Raw genomic sequence first — 21,790 nt, forward strand, 5'->3', positions numbered from 1 at the left:
CACTACACCTTAAATGTCCAAACCTACAGTAAAAGCTAGAAAGTAGGAATTCTTAACAAAATGTCTCAGCTCTCCTTAAAAACAGCAGCTAAGTCACATGAGAAAAGTCTTATGTAAACATCAAGAACTTTTAAAAGTGTCAAAACACAACAGCAAAACTTAATCCCATTACATTAGCTTAAAACAATCTATCCTAAGTTAAAATTATACTGAAAAGCCTAATGTAAATGTCTCAAGCTTTTTTTAAGAGGCTTCAGACGTACTGGTGGACAAGTGCACTCCAGACCTACGAGCATATAATCTATTCATGGGTGATGCTTATTTCATACATAAAGAGCCTGCAGGATTTCTCATCAACTCTATTCAGCCTTCAGAAGCAATTACCATAAATCACACAGGCCTAACACTGTAGAAGGATCAAGAAGTCACTTATGTCCATACTTGCACCTCCAAGAAAGATCACACAGTAAGCACCTTCAGAAGGTAGCAGCCTAAAGAAGCTGTCTGCTTTTTTACATCAATAAAGTCAAGAATCCATATGCAAACAGAAGCAAAACCCCTCTGACAACTCAAACCTTGCACAAACCAACAGGGATGCATAAAAATAGCACAAAGCCGCACCCAGATTCATCTAGATGGTCTTTAAAATTTGTTACTGGCACTTAAAAAAGATTTCATCAGTCACAGGCCATGAGGAATAAGTCCCTGGGCACAATGCAATAAGGAGGGCATTTCTAACTGGGCTGCATGCCTCTAGCAGAGCTGCTAAGTCTCCAGTCTAGAGGTGACAGGACTAAAACAGCTAACACTGACCAGGAGACACGAAGGGATGGGCTATGGGGAAGGGATGGGCTATGGGGCGTGGGAGACCTTTAGGGAAACAAAAGGGAAATGAGAAGACAACTCAAAGTGTTCGCTACTGTTTAGCTTCTCAGTTCCGAAAATTCACACAACTCAAAATGAAAACACACTAAGACTATTTAGGTTAATAAACTACAATTCTTGCCACCTGATTAGAAAGCCCTTATGTGGGCTTCACAATTGCAGGGAATGTACAAGGCAGTCAGCTTCCCCAAAGCCTGGCAAAAGTCCACAAAAAAATTAAAGCATATGAGCAAAAGGCTCTTCAAGATGATTACTCTAAATTAACCTAATGTTCTCCACCACCACGGAGAGCAAAGATCACATCTATATTGTTTACCTTTACATCCCTGGGGCCTAGCACACAGGAGGCACTCATATAGAATGAACACACTTCTTCATATGGCCAGGAGCCCAAAATGAATGAGTGAAAACCCACAAACCTCTCAAGACTGCCTACATAAGAAAGTTTATAAAACAAAAACCTGACAGGTGGTTTTGCCTCAATTTTAGCTGTACACCACAGAACATAATTCCCTTATAGCATAACAGTTTAGATAACCGACTTTTCTCAAGTTTTATTGATTAGAATAGAAATCCCTTATGTTTAAAGAACACAACTAAATCCTGCTTCTCTGATCTATTTTAGGATTAACATTTGCTCTAAAAAGTAAACTGATACTATAGTTATTAATTTGATTAACTGGTTAAATAATCATGAGAACTGATGACCATCATTATAGGGTTGATTTGATTTCTATCCATCCCATAATGACCTGATAGGAACCAATCCCATAATGACTTCTTTTCCCTCTATAACTTGAGAATGCAACCCTACACTCCAGCCAGCTAGAGAACTACTACATAGTGCTTATGTGAGCCACTGTTCACGTGGGTCCAGCCACGGAACGTGGAGGATTTGGCGTAAAGCCATCATCAGCCATTTACTGATGGTAAGTCAAGTCTGTCATCTCCAAATGTGAAGAACAGTTTTTTAAACTGCCAATAGTGAAACCCAGAGAATGCTTCCCTAGTAAGAGGCAGCCTGAACGCAATCTAGAGATGCACGTTTTTTACTTTTTTGTACTATAATTTACTACTGGACTACATGGAACTCTCAGAAAGACACATGCTACAGAATAACTAGTAAGCACTACGCAAAAATTTATGAACAAGTAAAAAAAAAAATCTATAAAGACTATATTTTTCTATGTCACACTTTAAGCCTGACAAAATAGGGACTGCAGGAGTAAAAAGGCAAGTAATAATCTCTGAAAGACACAGGACCAAACTGAACACTGCAGAACTAGACCACAAAAATGCTTCTCTCATAAGAAGTGAAATTAAACCAAGGACTGAAATTATCTGCTTCCCAGTACCTCACCAGTTATTTTCATCTGTTCAACCTCTCAGCTCATACTTCATGTACAACCCAAATCATCTCAAAACATCTTTTTTCCTGCTTGTGCCACTGTTCTGTTCATTTTGAAAAAGGTACAAACAATTCTAGCATGTACCTTCTTCCAAATATGGTTAAGAAGGCCTGTTCTGTTTCCAGCTGTTATACAAACAAACCTATTGATCTTCAACACGCCTTCAGTCAATAAAGACACACTTCATCCTGAATGTGGGCATTCTGTAACCACTGCATGTGAGAGCACACCGCCTGTCAGTATCATATACGCAAAATGCAACCTACGACTGGTTTACCTCTGACTTTAAAACAACATACGATACAGTCACAATTTTAGAATCTGTTGTTCTTAAATGTAATTCAGTAGTGAAACACCATGTTCTAAAGGGCATTTATAGCAATACAGCAAATAACATTAATTCACAATATTCAGTATCTACTTGATGTATAATTATTGCTAAGACTACCCTGTGTATCAGGTATATGTTTATAACTGTGTCCATCACAATGTTTAGACTGTATTGGAACAGCTACTCATAGAAATGTCTTCAGTGCTAACACAAAAGGAAGACTCATAAAAACGCACATAAATGTTCTGCATTTGAACAGTAAGAAGCTATAACTTGAATGCATTCAGACCTGTAGCAGGCTGTTGCTGCTGCGTAAGTGTTGCAGCCATGGCAACGGCTGCTGCGTTTGGCATGTTGCTGAAAGGGGTGGGTCCAGTAGTGACTCTGGGTGCACTCTGCCACTTCTTGGCTTCTGCGCGCCTGGCTTCAAACACATCCACAGCATCCCCCAAGAACATTTTCCTGTAGCCAAGGTACTGTTCTTTGAGCACCTACAGGAATGAAAAAAGGAAAAGGTTAATCAAGTTTTGTGCCGACTTTGATAATATGAGGATGAACATAACCATGAAATAAGTTAGCCAAGACAGATCAAAAACACTGCCAACATTACACACTTCACCTAACTTGCAAACCAGAGAGCCCGCACTGCATGCGCACAGTGTGGAAGTGAAGGACTGGAGAGTCCTATCACATCTCTGTATGCTGTCTTCCCTAGTGTAGTCATAGGTCTTTACAATCAACTGCCTTAACATATAGCTTCATGCAGCCCTCTTTTAGACAAGCAAAGGAATATCTAAAATTCCATCTTAAATACTCCAGTTTTTCATGAAAATTTCACCTCCAAAGGCCAACCTTTGGATAACTTTTAGATTCAAAGAGTTTTATTTAAAAAAAAAAAAAAAAGCCTACTAAATATTTGTTAAATACCTTTTTTTTTTAAACGCATGTGTGACACATACGAAAGTAAGACGTCATGGAAGCAGAGCTTGGAGAGTGTAAAAGGACTCTTACTTGATCAATATTGTCTGATTATGTTACAATGAGAATAACTCATGTTGAGCTTATGTGATGAAACTGGGGCGGGGGGAGAAGAGTTTTATAGTTTGAGAGTAAGAAAGAAACATTACCAAGCTCATCAAGTGTGCTGGACTACCCAGTGCAACATCTGCCTTAATTAATAAGGCCATCGATAGCAGTGGTTCCATTTCACCTTAGAGTTATTAAATATGTTCATTAAGGGTTCAGCTTAATTTAGATCAGTTTTATATAACTTTTTGAAGAGATGTAAGATTTTTCAGATTTCCAACCTGTTCTTAGCATAAATGGATAAATATGAGGCTTTCTGGTTGTAACGGGTATTCCCCATATTTAAAAGCTATCATCTCCTCTGGTGTGGATGTCAATGTATCATGCTCTAGTTCCAAACTTTCCCACCTCTACAATGTGCTCAAGTAGGCCTGTTGAGAACTGAAAACTGGGAAAATACACTCAGAAGTGAGTCTATAACATCATGAAAACAAAGCTTATTAGAACAGCTCTCCCCCAAATGCATCTTCCCTTTTTCTGTGCAATTACAAGCACATACCATACAACGTGTGGCATCAATAGCCCATAAATTTTAGTTTTACTTCAGATAATGGGAAATAATGACCTGCCTTACAAACTTGAAAAAGACATTTAGTTTAAAAAAACAAAAAAACTGACACCAGCCATGATCTACAGAATTAATTGATAAAGTTTACACCTAATTTTGCTAATGTTGTGGAGGCCTGGCTGATCAGGTGGCTTAAGCCTGTTTCAACAGGTTACCTCATGAATAACAACACAAAAGGAATAAAAAAATATCTCTCATAAGATTTCTGTAAGAAGTGAACAAGTCTAGAAATTACATCTGCTAAACACAGCTGAAAATAAATGGCAACAGGTCAGGTCTGAGCACAGAACATCCTTTGATTCTTGGGAAATTGTATTTAAAAAAGGAGCAGGTAAAAATTTCATGTGAAGTTTATCCAACATGAACTGGAGCTTTTTGTGCGAATCTCTGTCTCACTGTATTACGGTCCTGTTACTGAAAAGGGTAGTTTTCAAACCGGAGAGGAGAAACTGCCACTGAAAAAGCATGTATATTTATAAATGATATGTCTCGGATTTGCTTTAAAATACTCCAGGGAAATCAACTGTACTTCAATAAAAAAAAATTTTTAATAAAGTAAAAATATATTAATTAAAAAAAAAATACTCCAGGGAAAAAAGCACATGTGTGGAGAACTGATAAAACAAGACCAGCAGGATCTTGATACCAGCTGAAGCTGTGTGGTAGCTGCCTGAGCATTCGTTGTAACAGTGTTCTGCTTTTGTGTGTATTTGAACACGTTCATAATAAAACTGAACAGGAAAAATATCTACACAAAACAGACTTCAAAGTGCCAACAGAGAATCACCTTTAGCACTTTAAAAAACTAAACTAATACTGATTATAAACAAAGTTTCAAGAGGATTTAATAAAAAACCTCCCTTAAAACTAAATTATTTTAATGATTTGGTGAAGTGTGCTATCACTTCAAAAATGGTATGATTTAAGTGGTTAACAAAAAAATTCTATTACATTGCATCAGATTCAAATAAAAATGAAAATATTGGTAATCTCCATGGAATTCTATTCTACACAGTTAAGAATTCATTTAGATTCAGGTTTGGATACTCTGAATTGTAAAGGTTTTCTCTGAGCATATACAACTCCAAGAAAGACTTTAATTATATTTGCTTGACTGGAAAAAGTGTTTAACATTTCACCCAAAAAATTTTTAAAAATAAACATATTACACAAGGTTCAAAATATTCAGTGACAAATTACTTTACTTTTATGATTTAATAAATAACACTTTCCTGTGTTTAGAAGGGACAAATGTTGTTAGCAAGTTTTTTTATGCAGCAGCCAATAAACACTTAAAAGACACATAAAATTAAAGCAGTAAGAAATGACCGTGTTACTAAGAATGTTTATTTTCTGTAGTGCTGCAAGAGATGGAAACAACCTAAATATCCAACAAAAGATGACGGGTTAAACAAACTATGCACTCACATGCAGTGAAATCCTGCTTAACTACTAAAAATGATAGTGAAGAACTATGTGTATGAATGCGGAAACTTGTTCGCAATATACTGATGGAAAAGGTTAAAATAAGAGATTGCACAGGACGCTTGAATTTTTTTTTAAAAAAGATCTTACCCATGGTTGTGTCTGGGTGTGATTATGGATTATTTAGTTTTAGTCTTTTTCACTTACATGTAATTTTAGCTATTTCTGTAATAAGCATGGATAGTTTTTTGTCCTGCAAATGAACAAATACTTCACTTGGGTGTCGAAGTCCAGATAGAACAACAGGCGATGAGAACTTACCTTTACGTTTTCATGAATAGATTGAAGTTGTGCAGCTAAAGCTACAAATGTTTGATAAATTTTCTGCATAGCCATTGACAAATCTATAAAAGAAAATCATATTATCACACAAATATGTATATGACACAATAATATTTTTCTATTACGAGTCCAATTTTTGGCACAGTACTGCGTAGCATGAATAAACTACACCAATGCTTCCACAGAAAAGAGAAGAAAGCAGAGCAGACAGAGAAGGATCTCTCCAGCAGCAGTCTGGGTGGGGGGGGCGGGGGGGGGAGCTGGGACATCTGCTCGCTACATTGTAACAATTCATAATAAAGCATCTTTCTACTCACAGGGGATGAAGAGCTAATCAAGGACTTTTAAGGAAATTGTCTTGTGGCAGCTTAAGACAACCACTAGCAGTAACCTAGAATAGCTACTATATAACAGCTTTAAGCTCTCTTACTGAAAAATAGTGCTATTAAAAAAAATTTCCACTGAAAGCATGTTACCTTGAGGGGTGATATGTGAATTGTTTGCTTGGGTGGCAAGATGGTTTTCCAGCTCTTCAATCTGCTGTCTGTACTGCTGGAGCTGCACCTCAAACTGCTGCACCAGGATTCTGAAGTAGCTATTCAAAACATTTACCAAGTCAGATCACAGCTTTAAAACACTCCTTCCTTCACAGTCAAAATTTCAACAGAACACGCTCCTGTTTAAGTAGGGCATTTGAATTAGTCCGATGACATAATGTATCTTTAAGTGAGACAGGTATTATTGAAACAAAAAAAAAATTATCAAGGTATCAAAAATAGATGCATTTCCTTACTCCAATCATGAAAAATACCAATTAAGGGGTAATCTACAAAATAACTTAATACTCTTCAAAAATGTCAAGGTCATCAAAGAAAAGACTGACTAATTGTTACAGATTAGAAGTGACTAAGGAGAAATAACAACTAACTGCAGTGTGAAAAGAATCCTAGAACAGAAAAAGTACATTAGTGGAAAAGACAGTAAAATTCAAATAAACTCTGTATTTTGGTTAATATAGTACCAATGTTAATTTCCTGTTCTTGATCATTATACTATGATTATGCAATATGTTAGAAGTAAGGGAAGCAGGTAAGGGATATAAGAAAGTTCTTGGTACTACCAATTTCTCTGTAAGTCTAAAATTCCAAAGTAAAAAAAAAAAGTGCAATTGTCAACCAGATTTTACAGCCAAGTACTTCCAGTTCTTATGTTTATAATCTGAAACACTATTGACATTTATAACCTGAACACACTACAGTGTACTACAAAAAGAGTATGTAATTACAACTACTATTCTGATAAATTTAATCAGAGAATGCTAGGAAGATAAAAGGGGACCCTGAATAGCACAAAACGCCGTCTGAACGTGACCCTATAAGAAATCGGGAACTGTGAAAGCTTTTTACAGTGGAAAATCATACGATTCAACCCATTTCGAAATGATCTCTGATGGCAGAAGGAAGAACAAAACGGCAGGATAAAACACTGAGGACACCGGCAGAGCAGCTCAGCCATGCTAACCTGAGCAATGTAGCAGGAGCGCCACTGCCATCGCTCACTCCTGACTCAGAGCACGGTACTGCGATTACGGAAGACAGTACCCTTATGTTTAAGAAACACACTCTAAAGTACGCAAGCACTAAAGGGCATCATGCCTGCAAGCAACTCTAACTGTTCATGGGGAAAATGTATTTACATGTATGGAGAGTGAGGAACAAAACTACAGTAAAAATGTGAACGTGCAGGGAATCTGGATGAAAGATATATGAGAATTCTTTGTTTTATTCTTAAAACTTTTCTGGAAATCTGAAATTACAGTAAAAAGTTAAATAAAAAGGGGGGGGGAGTGAGGGACCAGGAATCAAACAGACCCCTCCCACCCAGAAGCCCAGGATTCACCTCTCCGTGCCTCAGGCCCCTCACCGCTAGGACTGGAATGGGACAGCTGTAAAGGACTTGCGGAGAGTCAGACACAGCAGGTAAAGTGCCAAGCACACCGTGTGGTATACAGCAAGCACTTGATAATGCTAGCTATTATTATCTTGTGCAACACAGACAAGATATATATCACATGGGTGGCAACCAGATGAATATATGAGCTGGCTACAGGCGGATCTTTCAGGTTTACTTACCTACACTTCGCAATTTTTCTTCCTGAAGATTTATTATGTATGCAAATAAAAGTTATGGAAATAAGTAAAAGAGTTAAACGATACTTAGTATGCCCTGTTTAAGGAAGGGACTATCATAAAATATTCTTAAATTGAAAGTCCTTTGGGTATAAGTTTCTACTATCCTGTACAATGTAATCGGGTGGAAGAGACCCTGTAAGTAATATGAAGTGCAACTGCGTTAATAGTGGCTAAAAGCTCAGACCTTAGCCATCACTTACCCTTCAACAAAATGGGGATGATATACCCTCTCAAAATTATTATGAGAATTAAATGAAAAAATCCACATAAAGTGCCCAGACTTGCTACAAACTAAACTGAAAATCCCTAGCCTGTATACTCTTCTTACTGTTCCGCTTTTTTTAAAAAGAGAGAAACATTTGTGTAACTTACTCAGCAGGAGCTGTATTTTCATGTTGGAGTCCAGGTGGTGTTTTCTGGGTTCTTAAAGCTATTTCAGCATTTTTTAACTCCTAATATAATAGAGGTTTAAAAAAAGAAAAAGCCAGTTAAAAGTTAGGCTACAAATGCCATCTGTCTGTGGCCTAAAACTTCAACACCACCATTCCTGGGGCTTTATATGCTGTGAGAGCTTATTACGGACGAAGCTGCTAAAACCTCCTTTCAGGGAAGACAGACTACACCTTTAACAAAGCTTATAATAAATTTATCAGGAGCTGCTGGTCTATTTTAAGACACTATGGACTCCTGTAGGAATCATGAAGTTAATTCATCCACAGTTAAAGACCATGTTACTATTTTAAACTCTATAATATACAACTGTAGAAAACACGATTTAAGAAAGCAAAGTAGCAGTAATAACCCCGAGGCTGATGACAGCAGCAGGTAACATTACTGTGTACCCAGCCCTGCGCTACAGGCTCTACTATTATCGTGGTCACTCCTCAGTGGTCACTCCTCAGTAACCCTATACAGCGGGTAATGGAGTTACAGAGACATTAAGGAATTTGCCCAAGGCCATGGAGCTGGAAGATCTGAGACCTGAGTCTAGGGGCCCCATTCTTTTAAATTTCATACACTTAACCTCTCTCCCATGGCCTTCTACGCCTCCTCAATGTCGCTCTTATCTTCCAGCCAATGGTTTTTCAAGACTCATCATGTGTTTAAACCCATTTACATTCCACATTCCTATCAGTTCACTGCTTCTGCAACCTCTATTTCAAACTCTACCTAAGTTTCCCTTATTTAACAACAAAGTCTCTTATCCTAACTTTGCTCCCTGCAGCAACTTCCTGCCCCCGTTTTAGGGCCCAGCTGCGCAGTCTCTAACAATCTCTAGCTGTTCCTTCCACCTCTTCATTCTCCACCTCAGGCTTCCATCCTGCGACTGGACTACCCAGCACCTAGTCTAGCACCGAGCCCACCGGCCTCGCAGGCCCAGTCTCCCTGGTGTGGCTCTCAGAAGGCTCACCCGCCTACAGGCCCTCCAACACGCCCACTTCCTGCCTCCTCACCTTCCCAGGTCACCTTGTTCCTTCCTCCAGGCCTGGGGACCACCCCTGCAGCTCTCAAGGCTCAACACTGAGTGCACCACTACTACTCCATCCTGCTCCAGACAGAGGCGGAAGCTGCCCACCTGAGCCCTCTGCGCTCCATCACACCTTGCACCTGGAACACTGACCTGACTGCTTTAGCTCACTCTCCCTAGGATTTTAAGTGTTTTGACCCCAAATGCCCAAGGAAGTGCCCTGCACATAACAGATCCTTAAAAACGTTCTCTGAATTCATAGACTCGGCAATATAACTTTGACAAACCATGTGGCACATGCCCTGCCCACAGAACACGTTAACCAACTCCTTATCTGAACTCCTCAGTTATGTCTCCCAAACAGGGCACATGAAAGACTTCACTTCCATAAGGTTCTGGTCTTCACAACCACACACTGCTCCTTACCTCGGAATTGCTTAAACTTCCCAGAAAGGCTTTCTTTGAAGAAAAGGCTTTGGATTTAATAAGATAGATAACTACTTTACTAAGTGAGTCAGAACTTTTTGGTTTTCAATTGGTTATTCACTAGACTTTGGGTATAGCACTAATTCCTGTGTATCTGAAATAAGAGTAATCATAGAGCAACCTTCTTTGAGATCTCCTATAAACTTTCCTAAACTCAACCCAGAAGACTTCTTCCTTACGGGAACTCTGACTCCTACCCTCTTCTTCATTTCTATCCAGTCTTTGATCATTTCACTCACCCCACTAGACTTTAGTACTTTGGAGCTGTCTTTTTGTCTCTGAAAGACTACTGACAAGTCTGGTCACATGACAGGTGTCTCACAAGTTTCTGTGGATGGAATCGCCCAGTGTGACTTACAATGGGTCCCATTCTTGCATCCATTTCTTTTTCTTGAGTTTGCCTCCTCTATTACTTTGTTAATGACCTTGTGCATACAATTTATATAATTTCATAAAAATTTCACGTATGAAATTTAGAATTTCCTATGTTTAATCAGAGTCTATATACTCTTCACAGTCTTGTCATGTGTTCCTCCTAGAAGGCACACATCTGATGATAAAGGAAGAGTAAGTGGGAAGGAAACATGGGGGAATAATATATTCGTATTTAACCACAGAATCTGAAAGCGACCAGGAAACCTGAAAGCAGACAATAAAGCCTTTCATTCTCTTTAAGTGTCAGTTTAGATTAGCTATTTTGGTAACACATTTTTATTAAAAATGTCACAAAGTATTCTCCAATAGTTGACTTCAAGACACATAAGCAGGTACAAGATTCCCGTTATAAAATAAGTAAGTTCTGGAGATATAACATACAGCATGGTGACAACAGGTAGCGAGATTACACCGTGTATCTGAAAGTTGCTAAAACAGTAGATTTAAAGTTCTTATCTGAAGAGGAAAAAAACTATTTGTGGTGATGGGTGTTAACTAGACCTCTTGTGGGGATCATTTCACAATATACACAAATATTGAACCATTATGTTGTACACGTAAAACTAATGTTATATGTCAATTATACTTCCATAAAAAGACACAAAGGACTTTAAAAATTTTTACTTACAATAGTATCGCTCAATTTATGAAGAGCATAGTACTCTGATAAACCCATTAAAAAGGCATATCACATAAAACTCATTAACAGATCAGGGAAAACTTTAGGGAAAGATTTCTAGACTGCCATGATCAGATCAAGTATACTGTTTAACTGTGAAATATAAAACAAATAAATTATCTGTCATCATTCTTCCCCACTGATGTAGAGAAAATATGATGGACCACTGGCCAAGAAGCAAGCAAGCAGACATTAGTGACAGAAGATATTAGCTTTATCACTATTTTTATTAACTAAGACCTAACACCTAGGGAGTCATCAGAACTTAATATCTATAAAGCATGATATAATTTATATTTAACCACTGACAGATTTAAAAAATGTGTCTTTCCTCTTGTATAATCTAACAATTTAGGCAACAGGTGCGCTTACATAACCAAGCAGTCAAGAGCAGGAACCGCAGAGCTGAGTTACCAGGGTCTGAATCTACCCTCTTGGAAACAAAGCTCTCTGTTTTCTTGTCTGAGGTGACAGCAGTGCCTGCCTCACAGGTTAACAGATCTAAACTGCCGAGAACACTGCCTTATACAGTCAGCACGCAATAAAACCAGGAACTATCAGCACAGTAATTTAAAAGTCTACGCACTGTATGGTTTTCTTGTAGTATGTCTGTATGAAACTTCATAATTTTAAAAAGACCTATTTCTATTTAAAACAAACAAAAACCCTACAATAAAATGACCGTGAGTTTACCTGAGCAGTTTCTATTTTCAACTTGTCAATATTGAGAGTGTTCCTCTGTAGTCCACTAGCAGCCAATGACAGAAGCTGCTTCAGAGCTTTAATATCTTCCTGTACTTTAAGCATCGCTTTTGAAGACATTCTACTAATTTCCTCTTGGACCTGTTTTTGTTCCTTCACAAATTTCCTTAAAAAATAAATAAAACTGAGTTTTAAAAAAATACACCTTTGGTTTTCTACAGAAAAAAAAGTACATTTACAATAAGTTGTTCAGAGTCTTACGTCCAAGTGCTTTAAGAAGCAACTGTTAAAAATTCACCTACAGTTCACAGAACGGCAGTTACAGAATTTTAATTCCTTTATTTCCTTAATTCCATTGTTCTGCTTTCTCCCTAACTTCTAAAAGCACTACAATGCTCCCCAAGTTAAAATGTTTAGGCGGAGGAGGAGACGGTCCCCCGAAATACCTCCCAGCATGCGAGTCTGACTCACCGACTGATGACACTGACACACTTACTGGAGGTTGTCGACGTCCTGGCAGATGACAGAAGGCAGAGTCTCATCCTTCAGGGCTTTGCTATCCCTAAGGAAGATGCCGGAGGCGCATTAACACCAAAGAGCATGAAAAGCTGACGGCGGAGTTCTACGACAGTGTGTGTCAAGATACAAGGAAACAGAGCAAACATTCTCCATTTACAGCTTTCTCAGATGATTTTAAAGTTCTATATAAAGAACAATAATCTTCCTGATCTACAAGATAACCAATGATGCATATGACATGGAGGTTTCTTTTCTAAGAATAGCATCTATTATAAGTACACGTAGATGTATCAGACTAAATGTTTAAGAACAAAATCAGAAAATACCACAGACGAAATGAGATTTTAACCCAAGTTCCTCCAGCTCAAAAATTCTACGACTGACATTTCATTCAGTTAAAAAATATTACAGCATTCATTAAAGAAAGTCTGTAAAACTCACAATGAGATGGTCACAATATTTTACTTTATTATTTTATTGCATTGGCGTTTCCTCAAACAAACTTCAATTTGTTCTTCAACAAAGTAAGACCTGGAAGTAGCTTAAACGAAAGCTAACTGTTTAAGGAAGGCGGGAATACATGGAACTGGGCGTGTGTGATGGGAGCAGCCACAGAGCTGCTCCTAATCAGGTGGCCAACTGCAGGCTTTCTCTGCTTCCTCCTTTACATAACAAGGCTCAAATACACACAAGATGTTCAGGAGGCATGAGCTTCGTCATTTATTTACAAATGCTTTATTTAACGTGATAGAAATTATGTGAGAAAATACAATTGCTAAGAAAAATAATGCTCTTCAAACAGAGACATGACATACAAGGAGGCTATTCTCCCTCTTCAACATCAGGAAGTGAATGGTACCGGCACAGTAATTTATCTACAGAAGGTATATATACATTTTTAATTTGTATATATAAACAAAAAGTGCTCCTAAAGTTCCGTGAGTTGTTCAATATTTGATAAGTTAATAAGACACTTACATGTATTTATTTATATTATTTGAGGAAAAGCCAACTACTTCCTAGAAAGAAATGGTTATAAATTTTCTTAAAGACTTGACCTTTCATAAACTCTCCAGAGCCTATGCTTATTATTTTTGAGAAAAACTTTTAAAAGATTTTTCTTCTAAATGCCTATATTTCCAACCACACCATTTGCCTACAGTTTAACAAGTAAAACTCTTTAAGATATTTTAAAGGTTAAATTGTAAACTTACTCTGGTCTTGTTCCTGTTTTATCACCTAGAAAATTCAAGAAGCTTTGTGTAAAAACAGGTTATTTATCAATGTATTCCAAATACAAGTTAACACAAACTAAGGTATAAATAAAAATAGTTAAGGATTTCTTAGACTGCCTCTTAAACAGCATGTGATGTCACGACTTGTCACAAACTCCAAACACAGCATGTTACGAACATGTTTATGTACATATATACAGTTATGTAGCTGATTCACATCTATTTCTTTCAAGGGCAAGAAGCTTCCTTTTTCAACTATCTTCCCCGAAAAATCTTCTTGCCTAGGAGTTTAAGTCCTGAGACCTCTATTTGACACTTGTTAAGGCCCTACTACCAGGCTGCTCCACCTGAGTTAAAAAAAAAAAAAAAAAGTTGCTAAAACATCTAACACTATTTTTTGAATTATGGGGTGATTACAAAGAAAATTAAGTAAAAACAAGAGAGGAACTTACGTTCAAATTTTTTCATTCAAAGAGAAATAAGTCCAAATTTTCTAAGATGAAAAGGATTTTACCAACTTTGGATAGTAATTCACCCTAAAACACTTTCTCTTATAATAAAGCCCATGCCCAATTTTTAAAATCTCTATACAGATATAGGACACTGAATATTTTACAACTTCGTGCATTAGATCATTCTATGTTCTTCCAAGAGGTTCAGTGCAGTTTGCATGTATGTCCTCCAGTGGAACACGCTTTCATAAGAAACAGAGGAGATGTTGCAAAACAAACAAACAAATCACACAACAAAACTTCAAAATCAATTTGGGTTGAAAAAAATTTTTAAAGAATATTAGACATGCCAAGAGCACAGCAAGAAGGGCATTTTTATGCTGGCTGGTGAGTAAATAAACTGGTAAAACCTTTCTGGAAAGCAATTTCACAATATTTACGAAAAGACTCCAAAACGTCCCTCCCTTTAAGCCAATGATTCAATTCCTAGGTATTTGCCCTAAGGAAATAACCAAAATATGAACAAAAACTAGTAATAAAAGCAAACAGCATTTTCTGTGTGCCTCACTCTACTAAGGTTTATAAACAGCAGTCCTCACACCAAGCCCATGAAGCAGGGACTGCTACTCCCTACTTTATGCAGCACAGAGAGGGTACGCAGCTTGAAAAAGAGGTCACAGAGCCTGGGAACAGCTGAGCAGCCATCTGCAGCCAGCAAACCAGCTCCAGAGCCGCCCCTTAGCTACCCTCCCACGGTGCCGCTGTCTATGAGCATGCCCAGTATGTGATACTTCCCAGAGCAAAGACCTGGAAACAAACACTAACCTCAGGATGATGGCTGGCACAACAACGACATAGAACTGCCATTAAGCAGCATTAAAATATTTGTAAAGCATTACTGACACAGGCGAAACGTGATATATTACATGAGAAAGAACAGGTTACAAAACATGTACCATGGTCCCAATTTTTAACATGTATTAATATTACACACTAAGACAGTTACATAAGACATATGCACGTAAAAATATGAGTTCTCTACAAAAATCTTAAATGCACAATGCCCACAAAATTTGTGAAATATAATGCAAAGTTAAAAGTCAAAACTTTACTACTGACTACTTAACTAACAATCTTCCACACACAGGAATTTAAGTTACCTCAACAGGACTGTTAGAACGTGAAATGACAATAACAATACTTACTCTTTTTATCCGATGAGCTACTAAAATCTATACCTCCAAGGCCTTCATTGCCTGCAGCTGAAGTGGCTGCTGTAGTTCCCAGAGTCAGGCCTAAAGCATTCTGTCCAAGTCCTACAAACAAGCCAAACACCACTCATGAAGTTCCTTACTGTAATGATTTCCCTCCTGACCAAAGCACTCAAATACTTTTAAGTTGGATCTGAGATTATCTTCATACTTGATTTAGACAAATAATAAGAAATAAGTCTAGAGCATGCTTTGGACAAAGACTTATAATCTTGCTTTGGATTCAAAGGCATATGTAGTTTGGGTGATGTGATTTTTATTTATTAAAAAGGACGGAATATAACTGCTAATTGATATATGTGGATACTCGATTTTATTTGTTGTTTTTAAACCCTCTCTATCAAAGCAGTTTTAGTTTGTATATTTTCAGGTGAATACATCTTGTCTCCCCATCAGGCTTTGGAATTCTATACTTTTAAATAATCTAGTACTGGATGTTAATTAACTTGATGTGGGAAACAATGTATATAGTCAAATCTTCATGTTATACACTTAAATATCTTACAATTTTGTCAATTATACCTCAACAAAGCTGGGGAAAAATAAATTATCTAGCATGAATTCATAAGATTTTAATATAACATAAAGCAAACAATTTTACTACTAAAGAAATTTAAAGAATGATAAAAACTTGCAGTTCAAACATCATCAAAATTTCACATTCTCAAGTCCTTTTCACTAAACTTAAAAAGTAGCCTTCACTTATTTAAATCCTACTTCACAGATAAAAGAAACTGAAGGAGCTAGACTATAGTTAAACTTAAGTCATCATCATACACCTGTGAATCAAATAGCAAAATTTCAAAGCTCCTGCACTGGTAAATCATTTAAGTTCATGCATTCTCAAGCTTACACAACTGTGTTCTTTTTAGACAAGATGCTATTTACTTCAAAAGGAGGAAACAGCGGGATATACTGGATAAGAGCATGGGATAAATGAAAACTGGATTTCAATCCTGACAGTGTGTGAAAAAGCACAGCTGAATAAATGTTATAAATTTTTAAAAAATCAATGGCACCTTTAGGTTAACATAAAACCATAAAGTAAACATTGAATATTGTGTTAAAGAGCCTAAGGAAAACCAAAACAGACCTCAAAACTCAACAACAAGACACAACAGCAACCCTCTAACTCTTCTATTATTTTTGTGTTTTGCTCCCCTAGGAATCTTTGGGAAAGATGTTAAATATTTATCCTGCAAAGAAATGTATGTTACAGTCACCTAGTGATTTGGTTATCAGAAGACACCTACAAACTTGACTATAATAAAATCACCTAACACTGTTGTTGATGCCTTGCCTTCGAAGCTTAAGAGATCAAGTTGTCTCACAATGAATTTAGATGCTAAATGATTCAAGACTACCCAACTGCCGTTTATGAAAGAGACAAGTGTTTCTAGAACAGTGCACTGACTCCTGAAACAGGCCCTTCTTTGTCTCCTTACCTAGTCAGTGTTGATAAAATGTACTTCTAAAATATGGCAGTTATGTATGAAAAACTTTATCTTATGACTCAGTTTTTATACTAAAAGAAAAACATAAAGGTTCAAGAGACCACGTGATCTGCTCAAAAGACCAAAATAAAGATAAATTTAAATATAAATATTTACTCTTTTGGAGAGTAAATATCACCAGTTACCTGATGTTGCTGTGTTTGTACTTTGGAAAAGTGAACCTCCCAAACCAGTCAAGGCTCCCCCCAAAGAGAGGCCTGTTGATGCACTGGTAGTTGTAGCTGTTGTTCCGCTCAAGTTATTCAGAGTAAATCCTGTGGATGCTATAAAAAGTGAAATTGTAAGCCTTCAAAAGGAAACAGTTTCTACGAACATCATAGGAAATACAAAACTTCCTTAAAAAAACTGATGTCATGATAAAATAGGCTCTTGGGAAAAACTACTTGCTAAAAATAACTATATATACTTAAAAATAGAGAAATAGTACCTTTAAAGCAAAAACCAGTGACAGGAATAAGGGCTTTGGTTAATACTAGCAACAGTATCAGGTAAGTGATACCAGACAGTAATAGTTTTCAACCCCAGCTACCAACTCCACACCCAAAACTGGATGAACCCTAAGCCAGGCAAGATTTCTGTAAACTCTTCATCTTTCCCTGTCACCAAAATGCTCTTTGACAGCAAAGAGGACATGAATAGTTCTACATGTGACCTATCACCCGCTCCCCTGCTTTGCTCTGTAAAGAGACCAACTTCCAAGAGGGCCTCTGCTGCTTTAACGCCCAAGGCCGATCCTCAGGTAGGTCAACACCGCTGAACGACGGAAAAAAACATTTCCAAAACTAAAGTTATCTTTACTAAAGGCAGATACCTATGTTCACTAACCGAGTGAAATTAGAATTCAACCAGATAATGCCACTGCTCTGTGACACGCCTCACCTGCAGGAGTTGATGTCAGAGCAGATGAGAGGGTGAGACCGCCGGCCGAGGTAGACGCGATGGGCAGTGCGAATGGCGTGGCAGAGGCCGCGGGTTTGCTGAAGCCGAGGCTGAAGCCTGTTGTAGATGCAGATGTCGTGGCTGGCGCTCCTGTTTTAAAAAAATCCCATCTTACCTCAACTGTATGTGTATTATCAGGTATCAATCAGGATCCTAGAAGTCTATGATTCTACTTTTTATAGATGGAACAAAGGTATATGTATTCATACATGCATGAGAGAAAAAAGTCATTCACCATATCACGGTGAACACTGAAGACAAACATCCAATCAATGTGGTAACACTGAAAATCAATTTCAGTCCTACCTTTAGATTTACGTAAAACAGCACTTCCCCCTCCTTTCCTTTATACTCAACAGAAAAACAGTCCTTCTTCTCCAAGACTATTTAAAACACCGCCTCTGCTGCTTGAAACCCTATCCTCTGCTTCTGTGTCTGTCAGCACCCTCCAGTCCCTTCTGTCCATCTCCTTCCTTGGTTCACTTCTTTTTTTAAATTGAAGTATAGCTGATTTGCAATGATTCAGGTATACAGCAAAGTGATTCAGTTTTATATATATACACATTCACATACACACATATATTCTTTTTCAAATTCTTTTCCATTATAGGTTATTACAAGACATTGAATCTATTACAAGACATTGTGCTATAAAGTAGGTCCTCACCATCTGTTTACTTTACACACACTAGTTGTGTGTATCTGTTCACTTCTTAAAAGATACACCCTACGGCTCCATTCTTGTTCCCTCACTTCCTGAAACATCTCACCCACTTTCAGAATCTCAACTATAGGTTCATGGGTCTAAATCTACATCTACCTAAGTCTCCAAAGACTAGCTCTACCTGGATGTCACCTTGGACCCCTATACAACTCCCTATAAAAAAAACCTTCCTAAACCCGCCACAATCAATTTGGTTGCTCAAGCCAGAAACCACAATTGTCCTCACATCCCCTCTCTCTCCTGCATTCCACCAGTACACATCCTGTCAATTCTGCTTCAGAGAAACCCCTGGATTACAAGCATTCTCAAAAACATTAGTTCAAGTCATCTCTCTCTCTCAAGAACTATTACAATAACCTCTTAATTTGTTTCTCCGCTATCAGTCTCCTCCAGCCTCTAATCTACTCTTGGAATTATCTCAGTTACTTTAAAGAAGAATAAAATAATATGCTGGTGATTTCCCCAACTTAAGGCTCCCACTGAGTCTACACATTAGTCTTTAAAATAGATTCTAAAGGCTTGATACCTAAACAACTTTCCTATGTGGTCCTAACCTGCTCCTCAAATCTCCTCTTCTTATCATGCCTACCCTTAGAATCCTAAATGCCAAGAGCAAAGTCCCTTTCCTACTTTCCTGGATCCTTTAATGATTGGGCTTTTGCATCTTCCACTCCTGTCTAGAATAGTGCTTCCTGCCCCGCAAATAAACTCTTCCTCTCTTCCTCCTCTGCCTTCCTTGACACCTTCATGCATCTCTTAGAGCAAAGAGCAGATGAAACAAGAACCCATCACTCTGCCTACCTGCTCCCTTCACCTCACAAGAGACTGAAGGACTTGCTCATGCATCCAGCAGCTCCTGACCTCATCAGGACCCTCTTCCCAGAACCACCACCTCCACCACATTCCGCTGATACTCAATGTTCAAGGGATTATGCAGACTCAAGGCCACAGCCAGAAAGTAGCAGTTGCTCAAAATTATTGAACAAACAAATTATGAATGACTTGCATTTTGGCTTCTCCCGAAAGCACTGAGAGAAAAGAAGCCAGAAACACGCTTCTGGACTGTCCTTGCCACAACTGGAAATCCCTGCTAGCGAAACACGCTCTGAAAACATGTATAGGCTCTAAAATCTCAGAAGAGGATCCAACTGCTTGCCCTTGTAACCAGTCCTTCCAAAACTCTGGTGGTAAACAGATGTGCTTGCTGTTGTTAACAGGTAAGCAGCATCCAAGTGAAGAAAGCCCAGCAATATTTAATTTATTTCAATTTTAAGTTTATATTTAATTAAATGAATTAATTTTAATTGAGGTTCCTCACTGTCCTCTCATCCTTTCGCATTATTTTCCTGGCATCCAGGTCAAGGCAGCTGTCACCCTGGTTACCCACATTCCCTGTAGCACATCACAACAGAGCACTATGATATTTTTGAGTTGGAAGGGAATCCAAAAACTTTTTATTCCAATACCCTCATCTGATAGATAACTAAAAGCTGCCAGATATGACTGTCTAAGGCCTCACAATTATTTAGAGGCACAAGCAGCGTTTAATTTCAAGACTGCTGGCCTAAAGTTTGGTTCTTTTTTCACTAAAAGGGCTTGAATGACTGAAAAATATAACTATGAAAGAAATTTTCACAAAGATAATTCTGTATTGAAAATTTTTTTCTGAACTAAGAAAGGATTGCACAGTCATTGTTTTTAAATCCTCAAATACTGAAAGGTTCTTTGATAAGTCAGTATCTGTAATCTATATTCAGGTCCTTACATGCTTTCTGCTACAGCCCAGCCTGTGAGAGATTAGGAAAGAGTAGAAAACCACAGATTTGGGATCTTCCCTTGAAAATTCTTACCCAGAGTTAATCCTGTAGTTACAGTCGCTGCTATTCCTGGGAACAAAAAGAGAAATAAACTGTAATCATCAGTGGAAGATGGCATTCTTTCGCTCTGTCATAGGGCAAGACTTAGAATCACCCTCAGGGAGTGATAACACTGCTGGTAAGATGAACAGGTATTACAGTAACTTCCACCACAACCACTACCTAATACAAGCATTGGAATAAATATTCCAAAATGTGACAATCCTCCTTACCTGTGTTTGTTCCTCCTAGAGTGAACCCAGTGGCAGGTTTAGATCCAAAGAGCCCGGTCCCAAAGCCACCAGAAGAAGCAGATGTTGTCGCCGGGGTTGAGGTGCTCCCAAGAGTCCCAAAATTGAGCCCCACTGAAGGGTTGCTTGTTTATAGAAAACACAAAATAAAGTCTACTAGAGCCAATACTCATTTAAGAGAAATGTAAGCTCTTCCAGGTTAATTATTTTTTCCATTTAACATATCTCACACATCACCACAGGATACAAAAGTAACTAACAGTTTACCTTTAACCAATCAAGTTCAAATATTTTTCTGTTCTCTTTAAAAATAAACACCATAATTCAAAAAGACACATGCACTCCAATGTTCAGTGCAGCACTATTTACAATAACCAGGACATGGAAGCAACCTAAATGCCCATCAACAGATGAATGGATAAAAAAGATGTGGTACATATATACAATGGAATACTACTCAGCTGTGAAAAGGAATGAAACTGGGACATTTGTAGAGACATGGATGGACCTAGAGACTGTCATACAGAGTGAAGTAAGAAAGAGAAAAACAAATATCGTATATTAACACATATATGCGGACTACAGAAAAATGGTACAAATCAACCAGTTTGCAAGGCAGAAGTAGAGACACAGATGTAGAGAACAAACATGGACATCAAGTGGGGAAAGCGGGGAGGGTTGGGGGGGAATGAATTGGGAGGCTGGGATATCAAATTGTACACTCTAAATATACGCAGTTTATTGTCTGTTAACTGTATCTCAATAAAAGTTCTTTAAAAAAAAAATCCACATATAAAATTATTCTTAAAAAATGCAACACCAGTCTTCAAGAAACGCAGAATCTATAACAACCAGGATTTCAGATCCCAAGGAATCATAAACAGGATCACATATATTCTGCTTTCACCAGTTTTTGTTTGAAAGCAAGCATATTTTAAAATGGACATAGGAAATCCTATAAATGTGGATCATTTTCCTTCTGAACTATGTATGTACAACTCACACAGCTAAGTTCATTTGT

At 37.8% G+C, this 21,790-nt stretch overlaps 1 protein-coding gene across 4 annotated transcripts in view; it reads right to left on the reverse strand.

Annotated features, from left to right (window-relative positions):
- The window catches only part of NUP58 (nucleoporin 58), a 41,117-nt gene that overhangs the window by 14,901 nt on the left and 4,426 nt on the right, over positions 1 to 21,790 (reverse strand). For all 4 annotated transcript variants that reach the window (XM_057707224.1, XM_057707221.1, XM_057707220.1 and 1 more), the window contains exons 2-13: positions 20,752 to 20,894; positions 20,513 to 20,548; positions 17,879 to 18,028; positions 17,125 to 17,262; positions 15,420 to 15,530; positions 13,742 to 13,766; positions 12,505 to 12,570; positions 12,000 to 12,174; positions 8,611 to 8,690; positions 6,523 to 6,641; positions 6,026 to 6,108; positions 2,915 to 3,116 (exon numbers count right to left, since the gene is read on the reverse strand). In XM_057707224.1, the coding sequence (XP_057563207.1) occupies positions 2,915 to 3,116; positions 6,026 to 6,108; positions 6,523 to 6,641; positions 8,611 to 8,690; positions 12,000 to 12,174; positions 12,505 to 12,570; positions 13,742 to 13,766; positions 15,420 to 15,530; positions 17,125 to 17,262; positions 17,879 to 18,028; positions 20,513 to 20,548; positions 20,752 to 20,894 (1,328 nt within the window). The remainder of the gene's footprint in view (positions 1 to 2,914; positions 3,117 to 6,025; positions 6,109 to 6,522; positions 6,642 to 8,610; positions 8,691 to 11,999; positions 12,175 to 12,504; positions 12,571 to 13,741; positions 13,767 to 15,419; positions 15,531 to 17,124; positions 17,263 to 17,878; positions 18,029 to 20,512; positions 20,549 to 20,751; positions 20,895 to 21,790) is intronic.

This window comes from Hippopotamus amphibius, chromosome 14 (assembly GCF_030028045.1).
Source record: "Hippopotamus amphibius kiboko isolate mHipAmp2 chromosome 14, mHipAmp2.hap2, whole genome shotgun sequence".
NCBI lineage: Eukaryota > Metazoa > Chordata > Mammalia > Artiodactyla > Hippopotamidae > Hippopotamus > Hippopotamus amphibius.